Source organism: Lasioglossum baleicum, chromosome 11 (assembly GCF_051020765.1).
Source record: "Lasioglossum baleicum chromosome 11, iyLasBale1, whole genome shotgun sequence".
Lineage (NCBI taxonomy): Eukaryota > Metazoa > Arthropoda > Insecta > Hymenoptera > Halictidae > Lasioglossum > Lasioglossum baleicum.
In genome coordinates, this window is record NC_134939.1 from 2,518,898 (window position 1) to 2,538,001 (window position 19,104).

Here is a 19,104-nt window from a genome sequence, read left to right on the forward strand (position 1 = left end):
ACACGATCTCTCTCGGCCCTTTCCCGATCCGCGGGCACAGACATCGATCCGGGGTCCTGGTGTCTAAAGGCGTTAGGGGACGTGATCGTGTTAGACATCGCGGCGCAATGCGGCTCCGTGAATTTTTAAGGGCCGTCACATTCCGCAGCTTGCGTGGCTCGACTCGGTTATTGACAGACCGCCATTGGTACGCGGGAAACCTTTCCCGATGATCGCAACACTGATTCCCTTTTCCCCTTTCTCCCTTTAGAACCCGTCGCCCCCGAGACTGACTTCGTTTCGCTTCGAAAGGGGATTGTGGTTTTGATGAGCGAACGCGAAAGGAGAGAGAATGCGAGCAGGCCGAGAAATTTTTATTGACTTTGCTGGGAGGTCTGATCGGGCGACGACCTATTCTACTTCCGACGGTAAGCACTTCGCTCTTCGGGAACCGTCTGAGACCTGTAGATAATAAAGCGGAACGCGTCGAGGGATTTCTGCAGAGGTGTTTTTAAGTCCGCGGAAGAGGCGAGATTTTGATTAGTTGCCTGGCTGGTTTTAATTTTGCTCTTCGGGCTTCGATTCAGATCTTTTTCAATCGAGATTTTATTCAATCAATATCGGAAATAATGTAAATGCTGATGAGAATAAACATTTCCCAGTCGTTTATCCTCGTACGAATTTTCCCAGAGGCCCGGCCATTTTTCAACTGGTTCTACTTCAAGGTTTAAGATCGAGGGCCTAATAGATTAAGTTTCGAGGATAATAAAGAAAAATGATCGTAGGGGTTGCTGGAGCGAGTGAAAATGCGAAAAATTTCGCAACAGGAAGTTCTCGATGGGCAAACATAGCGACGGTGCGAGGCAGTCTCACTATTCTTTGACCTCCTTCACTTGAATAGGCGAAGTTCCGCTCTTAGGGCTGCGAGAGGTCAAGTTTCGAAGCTGCGATCGAGTGGTGGGAAGTTTGCTTGATTAATGATTGCCAGGGAAACGTCGGAATTTAAACGATTTATATTTACGTTCAACTCGGATCGCTCGTCGAGCCGCTTCCCTTATCTTATCGGAGATCGTGTCCGACCGGTGACTGGCTTGTTCTACTTAATCGAAGAGGTAATTGGAAGGCTGTATTTTGTGTCTGGCTAGTTCTTCGCGCATCCTAACGGCGGAGATTCACGGGATCTATAGGTCCATTGAAAAATACGGGATCCGCGGAGTAATTTACTGGATTTTTAGCGAGGAAACGCAGACGTGTTCGACGCGGTTCTCGTTTTGGGTGCGCGCGAGAGAGCGTTTCAACCCTCCGACCGCAGGAATCGTGTTCCATTTAGTTTGTAAACTTCTGCGGGAACGCTGTTATTGCGGTCTACCTGTATAGTGCGCGAAGAACTTATTGCTTCGAGGTTTTTCGTTCGTTTTGCGGAGGTGTGCGATAGCGTGCCGTCTCGGCCAGCGCTCGCGAAATACTAATACTATTTTTCCACTTTTCTTAAACGTCCACTTCCATCTTGAATCGGCTAGCAGCAGAAAATTTTTGAAAATAGGCCCGCGGGAGACGGTGGGTTTTTCGAGCAGGTGAACAATCGGCATTATTCCAGCGCAACAAGCTGTTGACCGGGGTCTTTCTCGCCCGCGGGCCAAGACTGCGGCATTTAGCAGCGACGGAGGAACTTTTTCGTGGCCGGGGGTGGTGGCTGCTCGCGTAAATTAACGGCGCATTAACGCTCGTGGACTGGGCCGGGCCGCGCGAAATACTCCTGCCGGTCATCCGGCAATTATTTTCGTTTTAATAACCCGTTTTCGGGGCGCGGTAAACGGCCCCGGCGGCGGCTCCGGCTCCGGCTCCGCATTTAATCCGCGCGCGCGTTCTTTGTCCCGTCTGGCTCTCGTGGAAGGGGCGGTATTTCACAGTCTCGCTATTTTACAGGCAACTAAGCGGCTTAAGATCGCCGGCCCGAAGGAAACCGAGGCTCCTTGCCTACCCCACCTCCTCCTCCCACCGCCACCCCGGTGCATAATTACGTGTCCCGAAACTGAATTGAAATCTTAAGCCTCGTTACCGCTATAAATGGACCTCGAAAACTCCGCCCTCTTGCGTCCTCGTGTTCTTCCTCTTACCCCTTGCCTTCTTTCTACTCGTCGAGCTATAGACGGTATGCTCGCTTCATCCACCGACAATTCGCGTGTAAATTATTATCTGAAAAGTGTTAATTAAGAGCCGAAACTGAATTGAACTGTTCCGTCGTCCTGTTCTTCTTCTTACCCCCTGCTTTTCTCGTGGAACTATACTCGGTATACTCGCTTCAGCCGCCGAAAATTCGTATGTAAATTATTATCCGACGAAATACAGAGCGACGCGAGTGACCCCGCTCGGAAAGGGAACGCGAGCGAATCGCGGGGCTGCGCTAATTCCGCGAGCGAGCTCGTAGAATGACTTTGTTCCGAGGATTATGCCCGGCGTTGTTGCCGGCCCTGCGAAAATGATAGCTCGAGAGGTTTCGGTACTTTCACCGGCTAACTGCATAACTTCACAAATTTGAATGCTCGCGTGAGTACAATTAAGCGCGAACGGAAACGCAATTCCACCTGCTTTGCCGCGCAAGAAACGCGAGTACCGTGTAACTTGATAATTGTACGCCGCTGCGCGTAAACTCGCGACAACGGGAATATCTAAATTGAATTTGCTACCTTTTTGCCGGGCGGAACGAGGGCGGTGTCGAGGGAAGCAATAACTGCGGCGACAAAGGATTTTTGAGACAATGGTTAGTTTTCAGTTTGCGGGCCGCGGGCCACGCAACCGTTAATCGTTAATCTTTGTGAAATGTTTCCTTGACGGCACGGTTCTCGCGATTATACGCTGTCCGATATTGTTTCGAAAATATTAGCATTTAATATTGATAGAGCAAATATTTGATTCGCGTGACGTGATTAATGGCGCATATATTATTCGATGCTCCGATTCGCTTCGAACAATAATTGGACATAAACTATTCCAGAATTCCATTAATTTTTCAACCGGGTTTCGTGTTATTAAAAGCTCCGTCGCGTGATTTTTGACTACAAAAAATGGAACGGCTCATAAAAATTCGCAATCCACCGACGAATAAATAACAAATTTTATTCTCTCTCTCCCTCTCTCTCTCTCTCTCTCTCTGCCTGTGTCGGTGCCCGTGATTGCCGACTACGGAAATTGAATTTCAAAAATTGTAATTGTTATTCAGGAATATGGAATTAGTTTTTTCCCAACAGCTGATTGCGACAAGCTAATCCCCCCGTTATCCCGGAATCGGATGAGGGACACGGTTTAGCTCGATCCGTGCGAGCGTGAATTGTCGAAATCGCGAATGCCAGGCGAACACGCGGAAGGGTCGGTTTTTATTGGTTGATCCGTGGAATCGTCCGGGAGGTAATTGAATTGAGGGTTAATTGAGGAAACTTGGTTTGAATGATCGAGAGACTTTGTTGGATTTCTGGGATGGAACGATCGGACAGGATTCCCCGGTAGCCGCCGCGTGTCGGCGAAACGTCGGCCATGTGGAGACGACGCTCGGTTTCGTTTAATTAAACAAATTGGAGCCGTTGATTAAAGTAGACTAATTGCACGGAGCGGGAGGGTGCAATTTTTCCCGTGGCTGCTTCCGGGGACCGAACACTTCGGCAACTTTTCCCGAATCTCCCACCGAAATGTCTTGGATCAAGTCGGAGAAACAGCGGAACGCTGTTCGGGGAGCCGAGTTTCGCTTCGAAATTCGCTGTTTTTTTAAAGTTCATTTATAACAGGACACAGTGGCCGAGGAGTTAATGGATTTTCGGTGGACAAAGCGATAATTGAGAGCGAATTCCCTAATCAGGGGAACAATCGTTGGCGGTAAGACACGCGTGGGCGTCGCGTGGCTCGTCAGTTTCCTTCGGCGACATTAAGGGCCTCTCTAAATCATTACGGTCGGTTTTGGCGCTGCCGAATTTGCATAGGCGCCATATGCGCGGACGCGTGTGCACACGTATGTGCAGCGTGCACCGAATCGACCGGTTCTCTCGAGCGCGGCGTGCGTCCTCTATCTCTCTCGACAGAGAATCCGCACACGGAATTCCGAGCGGAATGATTTGTTTTTCGACGGTGCCACGGCCTGGATCTGGGCCATCCGGCAGAGAACTATGCACCCTTTCCCGCCGGCACGGTCCACCGTATCAATTTTGTTCGGTAATTGTTACATTGAATTACGACACGGTAACGAACCGCCGCGCCTCGCCGGTAACCGGCCGAGCACGGTCCTCGTTAATTGTTTCGAGAAGACGAGCGATCGGCCGGTCGTCCCCGCTAAATGATAGATTCCATTCACCGAGTCGCCCGTGGGACCAGCTCGAAACTTTATTAAGCCCCGTGTTTGCCGAGACGCTGGATAACTCCGTTTGTTGGAAATATTAAGCGAAAGCGGATTCGACGACGAATGCACGCTTGCTTTTGTTTTGCTAGACATTCGATAAACAATTCCAAAAGGACGACATCTCGAAGAATCGTGATGCCAGACCGCGAAATCTCCAATTATGAACAACGTGCAGATCGCAATGCTCGAAGCAGCCGAGCGATCAAACGAGCGCCTTGGACCGCGGTTCAGACGGCTATTTAACCCGACAAACATGGCCGATGGGTCGGGTACAAGGCACGGGTCGTTGCCTGTCGGCATTGAATTCCGGCATGTGTCAGAGGGTACCTACTGTACAGCGTGCCAGGCGCGCAAGGTCCAGCGGATTAGCCGCGGCAGTTTACGGCCGTTAAGACCATTACACACCGATCTACCGTGGCCGAGCATATGGACGCGCGAGGCGAGACCGACTGTCGGACCGATCGTAAGTTACACCGGGACTTGAGACACCGGATTACGCCTGTAACGCCTACAAACGCGATCCGCCGGCTCTAGGATCGGCGGTCCTCGTCGTTCGTTCATCGATCATGCTCCTTCGAGGGACCTCGCACCTCGGATGGCTCCCGAAGGCAGCCTGGTGCCTATGACAGGTTGTTTCTGCTACTTGTTTCTTTGTGGATACTAGCTGAAATCTAGCTATTAATAGACAAATCATTTTTAACAGTCGAACGGAGATTGAATTTTCTAGAAAACGTTTTATCACTCACTCACAGGAACTGTCGTCGCACATAAACTCAAATACTTCAATTACGACGACAAAAATAGAAATAAAAATATTCTGTAAACTAGTGACAAATTCCATTATAACATACTCCAAGAAACAGCCCACAATGCAGCGTGAGAATTTGTTTTGTTAACGCAACACACAGTAGTTGGTGCGCCTGTGCAAAGTGAAGTTATCTTTCCCCAGATAGCACAAAGACGTCTTTAAGACGTCTGATTGGGAGGACATTCGGGAGGACTTTAAGATGTCCCTAAGAAGACTTAAAGGTCCATAAATGTTATATAAATTAAAAGAGGGGAAGAGTAAAAATAGATTTCGACAAAAACGAGTTTAAAGTTAAACCTAGATTTATCAGAAGAACGCATGTGGAATTGACATAAAAAGTGTAATAAAATTAACGCTTGTAATTAAAATCACAATAAAATAATAGAAAATAAAATTACAATTACAATTAAAATCACAATCTCAATTGAAATTGGAATTGAAATTAGAATTGAAATTAGAATTGAAATTGGAATTGAGATTGGAATTGGAATTGAAATTGAAATTGGAATTGAAATTGGAATTGAAATTAAAATTGAGATTGGAATTGGAATTGAAATTGAAGCAAGAATAATACCAATGCTAATAGTTACTGCTAGATTATATAATATATAAAAACCATCCTGTTTATGGTCTTGAAGACGGTTTAAAAACGTCTTTTTAGGACGTAAGACATTCAGACTTAAAATAGACGTAAAATGGCCGTCTTTAAGACGTCGTTTGCTATCTGGATCGGACGGCCAATATGAGTTAGTTGCGCCAGTATTGTTGACGACGTACTTTCTGTCATTCTATTTTCTTCGATTTCATCTGCAATTATTGTTAATACACAACGGCAAGTTGTACATTCTGTTAATATACTATGTTCTATGGTATACTATTTTTGTTTAAAAAATATTGATATGCTTACTTTAACTAGAGTTATACAAAAAGCTCCGGATAGTACACCGATTTCTTTTTACTAGTTCGAAAAAATGTCCTATAACGAATACAAAAAATTAAAAAACAAGTCCCTATCTTTCCCCCCTCGATCAATAGAGCGGATTGTTTACAGGTAGTCGCGTCGACCGCGCTGTAAGGAAAATGAAGATTTTGAGAAAAGAACTATTTGATGCGTTAAGAAGTGAACAGTTTCTCAAGGTTTTGTCATTTAAGTGTAATGAACTATTGTTAAAGTATATATTCAACAAGTTTGGTGTTGGTGAACATCCTGAACATCATACAGGGTGTTTCGTTTATCTGATAACGGAAATATCTTGCACTGAAATATCTTGCGCTGAAGTTACGAAAAAAATTAGTTTACAAAAATTGTTCGGTACAATCATATAGTCTAATTTTTTTGAGGACTAGAATGGTGGGGAGGGGGACTTGAAAGTCAAATTAAGTTTTTTAAAGTAATGTCCTATTTTGTATACCATAGATGGATAGAGTATCAAATTTTGAGTATAATAGTGTCGACCTTCATATGTCCTAAACCTAATAGTTAACGAGATATTATCCAGAAAAGAAAGAAAATTGTTTCAATAATATCTCGGTAACTATTAGATTTAGGATGTATGAAGGTCAACACTTTTATACTCAGAATTTTATATTCTATCGATCTATGGTATAAAAAATAGGACATTCCATTCAAAAAACTTAAGTTGACTTTGAAATCCCCCCTCCTTACCATTGTAATCCTCAAAAGAATTAGACTATATGATTGCACCCTTCATACCGAACAATTTCTGTAAACAAATTTTTTTCGTAACTCCAATGCGTCACGAAATATTTCCATTATCAGATAAACGGAACACCCTGTATAATGCAAATAAAACGTGTGGTTAGTGTTTGTTTCGAAAATTTAGATGAAATGGCCTGGTTGTAAATACATGTACAACCGTTTTAACAGCAACCACATGAAATGGCGTCACGAAGACTTGAATCTTCCACAAATACAGCCAACTTCAAAGCAAAAGATGCGAGGCAGAAATGATAACGAAAGCAACGATGATCAGGATGATGATGCTGATGATGATGATAACAATGAGGATGTAGAATAGTATTCTTATTGCATATTACATCTCACTGGTCAAAGTACAGAAATAATTTAGTGTGAAATTGCTTTTTCTTAATTAGAATACTATGGACTCTTGACCCCAATTAACCCTAAGTAGCTACTTTTCCGAAGATAATTATTAAGCAATCTTCTCATAAGCATTTATAACCAAAATATCAAATAAAATCGTATTTTATTTTTTTGTCGTCGTAAATTGTTAATTTGGCCTTATGTGCGTCGATAAGAACCTAACAAAATGGAAATGCAAAAGAAGTGGAAATCCTCGGAGGTACGGAGGTCGATGTAACACGACACGCAAAATGAATACGGAGATCTTTACACTCCGCGAACACGTCGTCCCGGCAAGTGGTTAATTCGAAGTTCCCGAGATTCCCGAACGTAGACGCCATAAAATCAGAGGCAACGCGAGGAAAATTTCGGCGAGCGTCTTGGAATTCGTTCTTGTACGGACTGGTCCACGGAATCCGAGACGCGTTCTCGCGGGCTCGGAGAAATTCGGGATTGGAGTGCTGTAAATTGAAAGCGAAATCGACGGTGGACCGAAGAACGCGCTACTATTTGGTCTTCGAGTGGATTTGATAAAATCTGAGTCAGCACGGATAACGTTCCCGGGAACGTTACTCGCGACCTCGCCGATCGAAGTTTCGTAGACGCGCTGATTTCTCAGCTATTCGTTATCGATCGACTGCGAAATGCGGTGACACGAATCTTTCCGCGCGTTTTAACAATCTTCGCGCTTTGTTGTAAACGTGCGGAAAATGAACGTCTGCATAAAGATAGACTTGTAGCCGTTGGTACATTTGTTGAACTGCTAAAAATATGAATGAAAATACCTTTGGAAAATAAAACAATGGACATTCATCAGCCGATTAATTCATCATTCGAAAGTTGACTAATAAAACTCCATCTGAGTAAAATTTCAGCCCTCTATAGCTTGTCCGTGAGGGTAGTTATAGGGTAAATTACATTTCGCGCTTTTCCGCTCATTTTCCGCTCTCGGATGTTTTCTAAAATTCTGAAAAAAATGTGGCATGTGTCGGATCTTAAGACACATTTTATAGAATTTTTTCAAATTTTGTGGTTGCAGACTATGGTCGTACTCAGGTACCCCCACGGTAAAACCTGCAAGTCCAGCTTTCGTTCTAGCAGCAAGAACGTCGAAGCAGTTTGGTTTTTATTCTTTTTGACAATGATCTCCCACAACAAAAAATCTGAAAAAAATCGAGGACACTGCTTTTGATGGTAGCTTATTAGGGCACTAAACAGTAAAATAGCATGTTTTCATATTTTTGAGAAATCTTCATTTTTCCGACGTTTTGAGTGTTTTTCATTTTTCACGACCGTAGTTCGCAACCAAAAAATCTGAAAAAATTCTATAAAATGTGTCTTAAGACCCGACACGTGCCACATCTTTTCAGAATTTTAGAAAACATCCGAGAGCGGAAAATGAGCGGAAAAGCGCGAAAGCTAATTTTCCCTATAACTACCCTCACGGGCAAGCTAGAGGGGTGAAAATTTACTCAGATGGGTTTTTATTGGTCAGCTTTTGAATGGTTCAAGAGCCATTGAAAAACCTCTAAGGGCAGTTTTGACCATCTTAATCGGCTAGGACTTGCATTGTTGTTTTTATTGCACTAATGGTTTCTTTCGAGGAGTATATCGGAATTTGTCAATGAGCAAATTACGTGTGAACGCCAGTCATCGGTAAATCGAATATTCTCGCGAAATCCTGGGCCCGAATTCCGGAAAATGATTCGAATCATCGCAGTTTGCGAAATCACGACGACCGGAGGCCTCTAATTTAATTTTTCGCGGAATCGTTGGCCATGCTCGTCCGTGGAAAGTCAAACGAATCGACGTCAGTTTATTTTCACACACCGGGACTGAAATTACTGTACTGGACAAAATTTTTCCGGCGTGAAAGCGATATTATCACGGTGCTGACAGTACAGCATGGCCTTTCCATGCCCTGAAAAATGAAAGTAATCGGGGCTCGAGGGGTTTCGGGAAAATCACATTTTTCGAACGACATCGCGTTGCAGAACCGATGACAGACTTCAGGGTTCGTGTTTCATTAGTAAGTCGAGTCTGTTTGCTAGAGGGTAGTGGTTAGGAATACACCTTCTGGTTGTCTCTGTCCTGCCTTTCTACCCCACCTGGACAGTTACGGGTGCCTCGAACCTCTGAAGATTGTAACAATATCTCTTGCTGACAGAATTTCATTTCTTGAACAGAACCGAGTGGAACTGACAGCTCTACAACTATTTCGATGCAAAATGCGGTCCCTAAATTCCATGCAATTGTATTCTGTTCGCTCGTAAAGGTCGTCGTACAGGAAAGAAACGACAAAGAAAGTTGCGAAAGTCAGCGCTGAAAAGCAGGGACCCTAACTGTTACAACCAAAAAGAAAAAAATATGTTTCTTCTATCGATCGTATTTGCTGTTAATAAATTTTTAAATGCTTTCGGCGCAACGGTTCGATCGTTTATTACGAATTATAAAGCAATTTTGGATCTTCAAAAAGATCCAAACTAGGATCGAAACGTTGATTTTGTTTGACAATCAGCAAAATTGCTTCATAATTCGTAATAAACGATCGAACCGTTGCGCCGAAAGCATTTAAAAATTTAAAAAGAAAAAAGTCATGGAATAGAAGTATTTCAACGACTAAAATCGTATTGCTTACAAATGAGGATTATCAGTAACCGAAAATGTTTTCTCTTGTTGGTAAATGTTATCGTCGAGAGAAATTCATTTCGATCACTTATAACTAGACTGCGGATCTCTACGCAAAATAAAAATTTCTTACCAGAATTGCAACAAACTGGAGTGAAATAGAAATTTATTTTCTTCCCGACTATATTTAGTAGATTGAAAATAGTATAACAGCATATTTAAATTTCTCAAATATTTCTGCTATTTTAAATTACACCAACTCATTATTGTCATAAATGCGTAAAATCCGCAGTCTAGTTATAACAGTTATCAATGAGAGAAGTTCATTTCGATCGCTCATAACAGTTATTGATGAAGGAAATTTGTAATGTTATTATTAAATAGAACAACTTTTAAATGGTAGACAATCAATTATTTCATAAATTTTTTATTCACAGAATTAATTGCTACAATCAAAATTTAATGTGACAAACATGAGATTTTCCAAATACTGTCCTCACAAATTACACCTAGTCCAGTCAATGAATGCTCATAAGGGGGGTGTAGAGGGAAATGGAAAGAACACAATTTTTAACTTTGGGACTTTGTTTGGACTAGTTAGGTGGTAAATATACTAAAACCCTGCGGGGTGCAGGGGGGCACCTTCTACGAAGGTCTCCTTTTTCGGTTTTCCGCTTATATCTCAGAAACTATGTGTCCTAGGGATAAGATCATTCTATACAAAATTAAAGCTGACAAAATGTGCCACAAGATTGATTTGATTCAGTTTTTCGCTATCTCGCATAGTTTCCGAGATATCCGCGCTCAAAGTTCACTAATTGTGATAAAGAAATTTTTGCCTTATTTTACTAGCTAACTTTTCAGCACAATTAGTGAACTTTGAGCGCGGATATCTCGGAAACTATGCGAAATAGCGATAAACTGAATCCAATCAATCTCGTGGCACATTTTGTCAGCTTTAATTTCGTATTGAATGGTCTTATCGCTAGGATGCATAGTTTCCGAGATATAAGCGGAAAACCGAAAAAGGGGACCTTCGTAGAAGGTGCCTCCCTGCATCCCGCTCACCTCCTAGCAGTGGGGACTTTTAGTATGTTTACCTCCTAACTAGTCCAAACAAAGACCCGAAGTTAAAAATTGTGTTCCTTCCATTTCCCTCTACAACTTTTCGTTGACTGGACCAACCGCAAATCTCTAGCCTTAATTTTAGAGCAGTAAAGGTTCGTTCAGTAATCTACATATAATATTTTCGTCTATATCGATACGTTTTTCCAGAATGGAACAGAGTCGTTCGTGAACAAAGACAGTCAACAAACTGATTTTGTGTTGTTCTTATGGTCTGTTGATTTGTCTTGTTGTACGAAACCATCTCAATGAATTTCACAGGCTTGCTCCATCCGAAAAAGAGTAGACAACTCAATAATTACATAAGCAACCGAAATGAATTTTCTCATCAATAATTATTATGAACAAGTGAAGAGAAATTCGATTATCGATAAATGTTATGGCGGATCGAAATAAATTTCTCTCATCGATAACTGCTTTGAGCAATCGAAACAGTTTTTCTTCATCGATAACAGTTATCCAGGAAAATCCAATTTTTTGGACACTATCCGACATTTCTTGATCATTTTGTTCTCCGAATTTTTTTCTTTATATTTTGTGTAGATTATCTTAGATTTCAATAATAATCAACTTTTTATTCATGATTTTTTTTATCGTAGAAAATTTTAGGATAACTGTTATTTTTGGTCCCTGCAGTAAACAGTAAACAGTAACAGTAAACAGAAACCAGGTCACATAAAGGGAAACAATCAAAATAGTAAGTCATTGGTTACCGAATTAAGGTAAAAAAAATAGTGAAAACGATTTCGAACCTGTGACAACAGTTTAAAAATCGTTGATAGGTTCGTCGAAACGAGATGGCGTTTTTATAACCGGATCGTCGCTCGTGCAAATATCATCTCGTTGGAAAACGTACAACGTCGGGACTTAAACCGAGTAAATAAATATAATCCTTGTATCCGTATTTCGCAACGGTGAATACGAATCGATTTCGAAACAAACATATACACACAGAGAGAGCGAGAGAGAGAGAGAGAGAGAGAGAGAGAGAGAGAGAGAGAGAGAGAGAGAGGCGAAACACCGGGGTACTCACATTTGATGTCCAGAATCAGAGGATTGCTCTCTCCGTCGCCTTCCTGATTGCTGCCAATGCAGGTGTAGATACCGGCTCTGCTGCGAGTCACGCTTTGCAACACCAGGCTTTGGTTGCTGATTATCGTGCCGGTCGCTGGATTATGATACAATGGATTTCCCTGTGAAACGGAACGTCAAAATATATCTCTTCGTTCGCTAACAAACATCATAAGCTCCGCCCAGACGACGCCGGATGGGAACGTTCTTCTTTTTATACGAAACAAAACGTTCCCTTTTTTCGACGGAACAAAACGCTTTTACTGTGCGCGTTGTTCGAGCCGTGTATCCGCCCGTCGAAGTTTTAAATGCTATCGTCTTTTTGTTCATTATAGCACTGTGGACTTTTATGAAAAATAAAAATTCTCGGAATTAATTGCAAGGCAGAAGAGCTACATACACATTTGTGTTTCTTTTATTAATAATTCTAACAAAGTTGCAAGCAAAACACAAGGCTATTTCTAAATTCTTGAAATGTTATCGCTGCACTGCAGATCTCTATGCATTTATGGTTTATAAAAATTTTCAAAAAATGCTTTAGTATCAAACCCGACAGAATTGCGCAAAAAATTAATATTATTGTGCCGCTTGCATTTTCAAAATAAATATAAAAGCAAAACTGTCAAGAAAGATACTCTGTAGAGACTCGGGAATTTTTGCAAGGTCCAAGACATTCGACTCGGTGTGCGTCTTCCGACGAATGCAAAATATTCGCAAAATTGCAAACTTTTGCTAGCAAGGGCGAAATTTACGAGACAGGCGGACGCAGGCGTGCGTTGCAAATGGCAGCGAACAACGTGTTGATATTGCAGATTTGCGACATCCGAGAAGACACTCGCACGCGCGCGGGCGCGCGAATGTTTCCTCGCGAAACAAACGGAAGGCGTGGGAAAAAACGCGCGGAAGAAAAGAGAGACAGAAAAAAAGGGGGATGAAAGGTCGCCGACAGTTTTTCAATTTCTCAACGGTGCGCCGTGGCGCGACAATGTCCTCCGTTTTCTTCTTTTTCGAGTGTCGGAAAGCTCCTTTGAATTTCCGCGAAATACACTGGGACTAGGAATGGGACGGGAAATCCTCAGCCCCGCCCTTCTCCCTTCGCTTCGACCCGCTAAAACTCACCACCGGCCGTGTCCCTTCCGAATCACACGAAGAATCGACAAAGACTCGTGTCTCGGACGTTTCCCCGAGTACAATGACATTATGATCCGTGGCGCGGGGAGGTAAATATTTATGGAACTCGAGTAATATACCGGCACAAAGGGCCCCGGCGCGGCACGGCGTCTGCATTCGTTTAAAATAAATCCCCCCTCCCTGCGAACTATGACAGGGGGGATCGTAATCGTTCCGCGTGAAATTATATTCCTTTGAAATCCTGGATAAGAAATAACTTTGGAATCGTTGGAATTTTATATTTCAATATTCTGTTCAGTGAATGAAGGACAATTCTATTTACTTTCAACTAAAAAGAGATCAACTAAAAAATATTGTACATTCTGTCAAAAAAGTACCGGGAATTGGTCAATGAAACACAAAATTTGTATTATTCATCCAAATTTATTGTATCGCCTTTAAAGTAGGCCCCTTTCGAAATAATACACTTATGCCAACGAATAACCCAATCATCAAAACATTTTTTGAACGCATTTTTTGGAATCAACTTTAGTACTCGCCGCGAATTCTCTTTTATGTCATCTATCGACAGAAAACGGGTGCCTCGAAGTGATAATTTGAGTTTTGGAGAAAGAAAAAAGTCGGCCGGAGCCATATGAGGGGAATACAGTGGCTGCTCGATAAGATTTGTTGAGTTTTTGGCCAGAGAAATTCGTTCGCAATGATAGCCTTGCGAGATGGTGCGTTATTGTGGTGCAAAATCCATGAGTTTTCTTTCCACAAATCTGGTCTTTTTCGACAAATTTGCTCTCTCAAACGCCGCATAACACTCAGATAATATTCTTTATTTACTGTCTCACCTTGTGGCAAGAATTCCGAGTGCGCAACACCGCGGTAATCGAAAAAAACTGTCAACATCACCTTCACTTTTGATCGAATTTGACGTGCTTATTTCGGTTTCGGCTCAATTGGAAGGCGCCATTCCGAAGCTTGTTGACTGGTTTGCATGTGAAACACGTAAACCCATGTCTCATCACCAGTTACAATGCGTTTTATGAATGTGGGGTCGGAATTGACTCGTTCTAACATGTCTTCAGCGACCTTAACGCGATTGAGTTTTCGCAGAAAATTCGCAAAAATTGCAAAACACACTTGAGATGAACTGACGTAATGGCGCACTGTAAACAAACTAAATGACAAGTGACGCTCAAACTCTGCGTGAGTATAGAGGACAGTTGTTCCAACTTAGCGACAAAAAGAATTTCAACAATCCCTATAAGCGGGCTTTTTAAATGATCGATTCCCGGTACTTTCTTGACAGAATGTATATTTGATCTAGCGGCAATTAGTGCAGACAATTTTTGTAAAATTAGCAGTTTACCGATTCAAGGGTCGATAGCAGAAAATTGTGTCTAATTTGGGATCGTAAAATCCGAGGAGAGGGAGTAATTTGTATAAACAAACTCTGGACAGAGGACAAACGGGTTAGTGGCGTCAATATTTGTCGCGGATCGACTCGCGTCGGCTCATAAACATCAAACAGATTAATATTGAACGGCGCGGCCCCTGATCGATGCAACTAATCATTAAACAAATCCGGTGGCGGCGAGCTTGTGTCAGAGCTGGTAACCGAGTCGATTGGTGGATCTCATTAACCGCGGATACACATTTCCCCGTGGCTCTAATCGTGCTTTGCCAGCTTCCTTATAATCGTATTACCACCCCCGCGTCTTGAGGCTCAGCCAGACAACAACGCCTCGAAGCCAGCCTGGTTGACGATCAATCGGTTGTCGAATTTCCTCTCTAGAATCGCGCCGTATGCCGCTACGCTATAGCGGGGAACGTCTGTAATTAACTTCTTGTGTAGATAGAGTTCTCGTTACGACTGGCACACTTCTTCAATTGCTTTTGTCGAGAAATTAGAATTGTGTTTGGCAAAATCTAGAGATCCGAGTCGTGTCTAATCAATTACGTCAAATGATCGATTTCGAATCTGTTGATTCGAAAATTGTTCCAGACACGAAAATGTTTCTTTGCTCGAGCGGGTCGACTTTGATACCGCAGATAATCAGGTGCTCGGTCCGCCTCCCGTGTAAGTTTAAACGCGCGCTAGGGCCGCGCTTAGGGATACGTCAACAGTTTCGAAATTCGCCGATAAATTTCTTATCGACGGTAACCGGCAGCTATTAGTTCAAAGAACGCTTACGCGCCAGTTCCCGGTCGGCCGGTATCAGCATGTAAATTTTAAACGGAAAGTTCGCGTCACAGGTGCGCAGCCCGTCTCCCCTTATCTCGTCTCCCGATTAAGCTTCAAGCCCGGCCCGGCCCGAACTCGATCCGGGTCGGCTCTAATTTATCGATTCCGGAACTGCGTCGCAGATTCGTTAGCCCGGCCCGTGGCGAACGTTTCCATCCTCTACCGTGTTCTCCCTTTTCTCGATACACTCTCTCACCCCCTTTCCCGACAACCCTACCGAAGGGGGTGGCGACGTAAAACGACGCGAGTCACGTTTTCAAAAAGTTTGCCGTTTTGCCAAAGGACTCCCGGAAATCTTCGAGTTCATGCGCCGAGAGGATACCGTGTTATTTTCGCTGTCAATTTTCTGCGCGTTTTTCCAGCTCGGAAGAGAATTTTTAAGGTAGGGCTGAACGAGGATTGTAGATTTTGTACCGTGGTGTGGGGCCGTGTGTTCTTTGAGTCTTTTTTTAGCCATCTTTGGGTGATTTTGATCTTTTTTAAGCGGATACAATTTTATATCTTTTTCTATCGGCGATATTCAAATATCTCTTTTCAACAGAGTTTACATTCTGTCAAGAAAGTGCCGGGAATCGATCATTTAAAAAGCCCGCTTAAAGGGATTGTTGAAATTCTTTTTGTCGCTAAGTTGGCACAACTGTCCTCTATACTCACGCGGAGTTTGAGCGTCACTTGTCATTTAGTTTGTTTACAGTGCGCCATTATGTCAGTTCATCTCAAGTGTGTTCTGCGATTTTTACAATGGATAAAAATATCGAACAAAGAATCTGCCTTAAATTTTGCATTGCAAATGGAGTTTCGTGTGCCGAAGCGCTGAAAATGTTACATAAGGTTTGCGGCAAATCGACTTTATCAAAAACACGTGCGTATGAGTGGTACAGTGCATTTAAAAGCGGTCGAGATGTGGTGGAAGATTTGCCTCGCTCTGGTGGGCCATCAACGTCTTCAACTATGATTGTGAACGAATTTCTGGCCAAACACTCAACAAATCTTATCGAGCAGCCACCGTATTCCCCTGATACGGCTCCGGCCGACTTTTTTCTTTTTCCATAACTCAAATTACCACTTCGAGGCACCTGTTTTCTGTCGATAGATGACATAAAAGAGAATTCGCGGCGAGTACTGAAGTTGATTCCAAAAAAATGCGTTTAAAAAATGTTTTGATGATTGGGTTATTCGTCGGCATAAGTGTATTATTTCGAAAGGGGCCTACTTTGAAGGCGATACAATAAATTTGGATGAATAGTATTATACATATTTTGTGTTTCATTGACCAATTCCCGGTACTTTTTTGACAGAATGTACATGCTACCGTATATACAAGCGTGTTTGGACTCACGTTATGTCGCCAGGAGACCTTGTAAACCCACGGATTGGATTTGATGTTGCACTCGAAGTAGACGTCGATACCCTCGCGGATTGCGCTCAGGTTCAAATTGCTGCCAAGCTCCAGCGTAACCACTGGTTGGTCTGAAAGTTCAACGGTTAGGTTCATGTAAGAAATGGTTTCGATGTTTTGCTGGCTAGCCAGTGAAGCAAGTACAGGAGGCGACGGCGACGACGACGACGACGACGTTCCGCGTTTTCGACGTGGCGCGCCAACGAGCCGCAAGAAAGCGGAGAGTTATCGCGCGTAGGATGCCGGGCAACCGGTCGTATGGAAATGATTTGTGTGCCAGGCGGAATTTCGGTGGGGTTTATAGGATACGTGTTTAGGGCGATTTTGCGCATTTCGGAAGCTGCTCGCGCGAATTTGGGACTGCAGCGGGGTGGCCAACCCTGAAACTACCCCTTCCTGAATACTAGCTTAGCCTATGCTCGCATTGAGAACCTGTTTTGGCTCCAATTCCAGTTTTATTTTATACGATCTAGTATATTTTCGTTGCGTAAGACCTTTACCTTTACATGTGTGATGATATCGGCGCACAGGTTCGATCAATAATAAAACACAAGCAATTTCGCAAATTAATTAAACACTCAACGTTTCGATCCTGATGTGGATCGAATCCTGATGTGGCAAAATTCTACTCTTGAAAATGATGCACATCAGGATCGAAACGTTGAGTGTTTAATTAATTTGCAAAATTGCTCGTCTTTTATTATCGATCGAACATGTGCGCCGATATCATCACACTTTCTTTACCTTTACGTTTGCGTAATCACCGAAATCTCCCAGCAGACACCGAGAACAACACAGATTTTCTTACCGAGGTGTAAATAATGTTCGGCAATCGCCCATCTAGTGCCCCGTTTCGCGAACGTAGCAATAAGGGCCCGGTCAGCGGTGTGCACAGGATGAATCCCGGCGATTATGTGTCTATAGAATAAGCATCGTTGATGCAGCAAACAATCCGTGTTCCTATCCAGCGTTTTCAGCACAAACAAATTAAATTCCCACTTCCGCCCGATACAATACTGCGCCGGCCACCGCGCCGGCCCGGCAACAACAAAATCAATTTTCCCCGGTTAATCCTCCTTGGTCGGTGCCCTGGGGCAGCCTGCCGGAGATCAGAAAGCCAAACCAAAACCGGACCAACGTTTCCTGCTTAATCGCACGGGCGCATCCTCCGCCGACAACGGTCGGAGGAGTGTTCCCGTTTTGGTGCAAGAATCGAATGCCTCGATGCCACGGAGCCGATGGGACATGAATAATTTTGTTATCAACTACTCCACCTACTCCGTTCTATTCGGGAAACTTTGCTTTCCCTGCCTTGCTTTGAGACCTGCCAAGCCGTATCGGATCATCCGCGTATCGCAGACAAACAAGTTATAATCAGTAGTCGAGAGGAAATATTGTTTGGCCGATGTTTCAGGGCTCGGAACGTTTACTGTCGTATCAGTTCATTTTTTCGAGACAGTTTCTATCGACTCAGAACTCGAAATTAAGCGATCGAGAATGAGTTCCCTCGCGAAAACAGCATCGTACGCGGCAAGTAGAATGGAAAATTAATATTGGTACATTAAAGATCATTCGTGGAGCTGGAAAACTGTATTTCAAAGGCAGAGAGAAAATATCCGTACGTCCGATAGACCATTTTTCTTACGTCCACGCGCGGAATATACCCATAAATCCCGTGACACCCAGCCCATACAGAAGCCGTATAACGAACCCGGTGTTATGCAGACCGCCCATTCCCGCCACGCTCGCTGGAGATTAACGCCGTGATTTCACTGTCCAATATAAAAGTTTTTCCCCGGGCCAGAGCACACAGGCTAAAGGGACGTAGAACGAAAGGAAGAAAGCCACGCCACGCGGAGAACGAACGCGATCGACAAAGAGAGAAACAGAGAGAGAGAGAGAGAGAGAGAGAGAGAGAGAGAGAGAGAGAGAGAGAGAGAGAGAGAGAGAGAGAGAGAGAGGCAGAAGCGACCAGCAGAGGAGATCAGCTCGGCTCCACTGAAATTAATGGTACATGCCGATCCGCGGCTAAAGATTCCCTCGTTTTCTCGATTTTCTTCTTTCCATTCGTCCGAACCTGCCCTCTCACCCTCCACCTTTGCCTCTGTTGACCCTTCCATGGACGTTCTGCTCCCTCACCCTCTCGTTCTGCTTTCGGTTCTTTCTCTCTACATCCGCTTTTCGATCTCGCGTTTGATCGCTCCGCTCTGCTTCCTTCTATCTCTCGGGATTCTATATA

At 43.5% G+C, this 19,104-nt stretch overlaps 1 protein-coding gene across 4 annotated transcripts in view; it reads right to left on the reverse strand.

Annotated features, from left to right (window-relative positions):
- LOC143213463 (nephrin) overlaps nt 1-19,104 on the reverse strand; it is a 561,898-nt gene that overhangs the window by 69,191 nt on the left and 473,603 nt on the right. For all 4 annotated transcript variants that reach the window (XM_076433355.1, XM_076433354.1, XM_076433357.1 and 1 more), the window contains exons 9-10: nt 16,806-16,936; nt 12,062-12,221 (exon numbers count right to left, since the gene is read on the reverse strand). In XM_076433355.1, the coding sequence (XP_076289470.1) occupies nt 12,062-12,221; nt 16,806-16,936 (291 nt within the window). The remainder of the gene's footprint in view (nt 1-12,061; nt 12,222-16,805; nt 16,937-19,104) is intronic.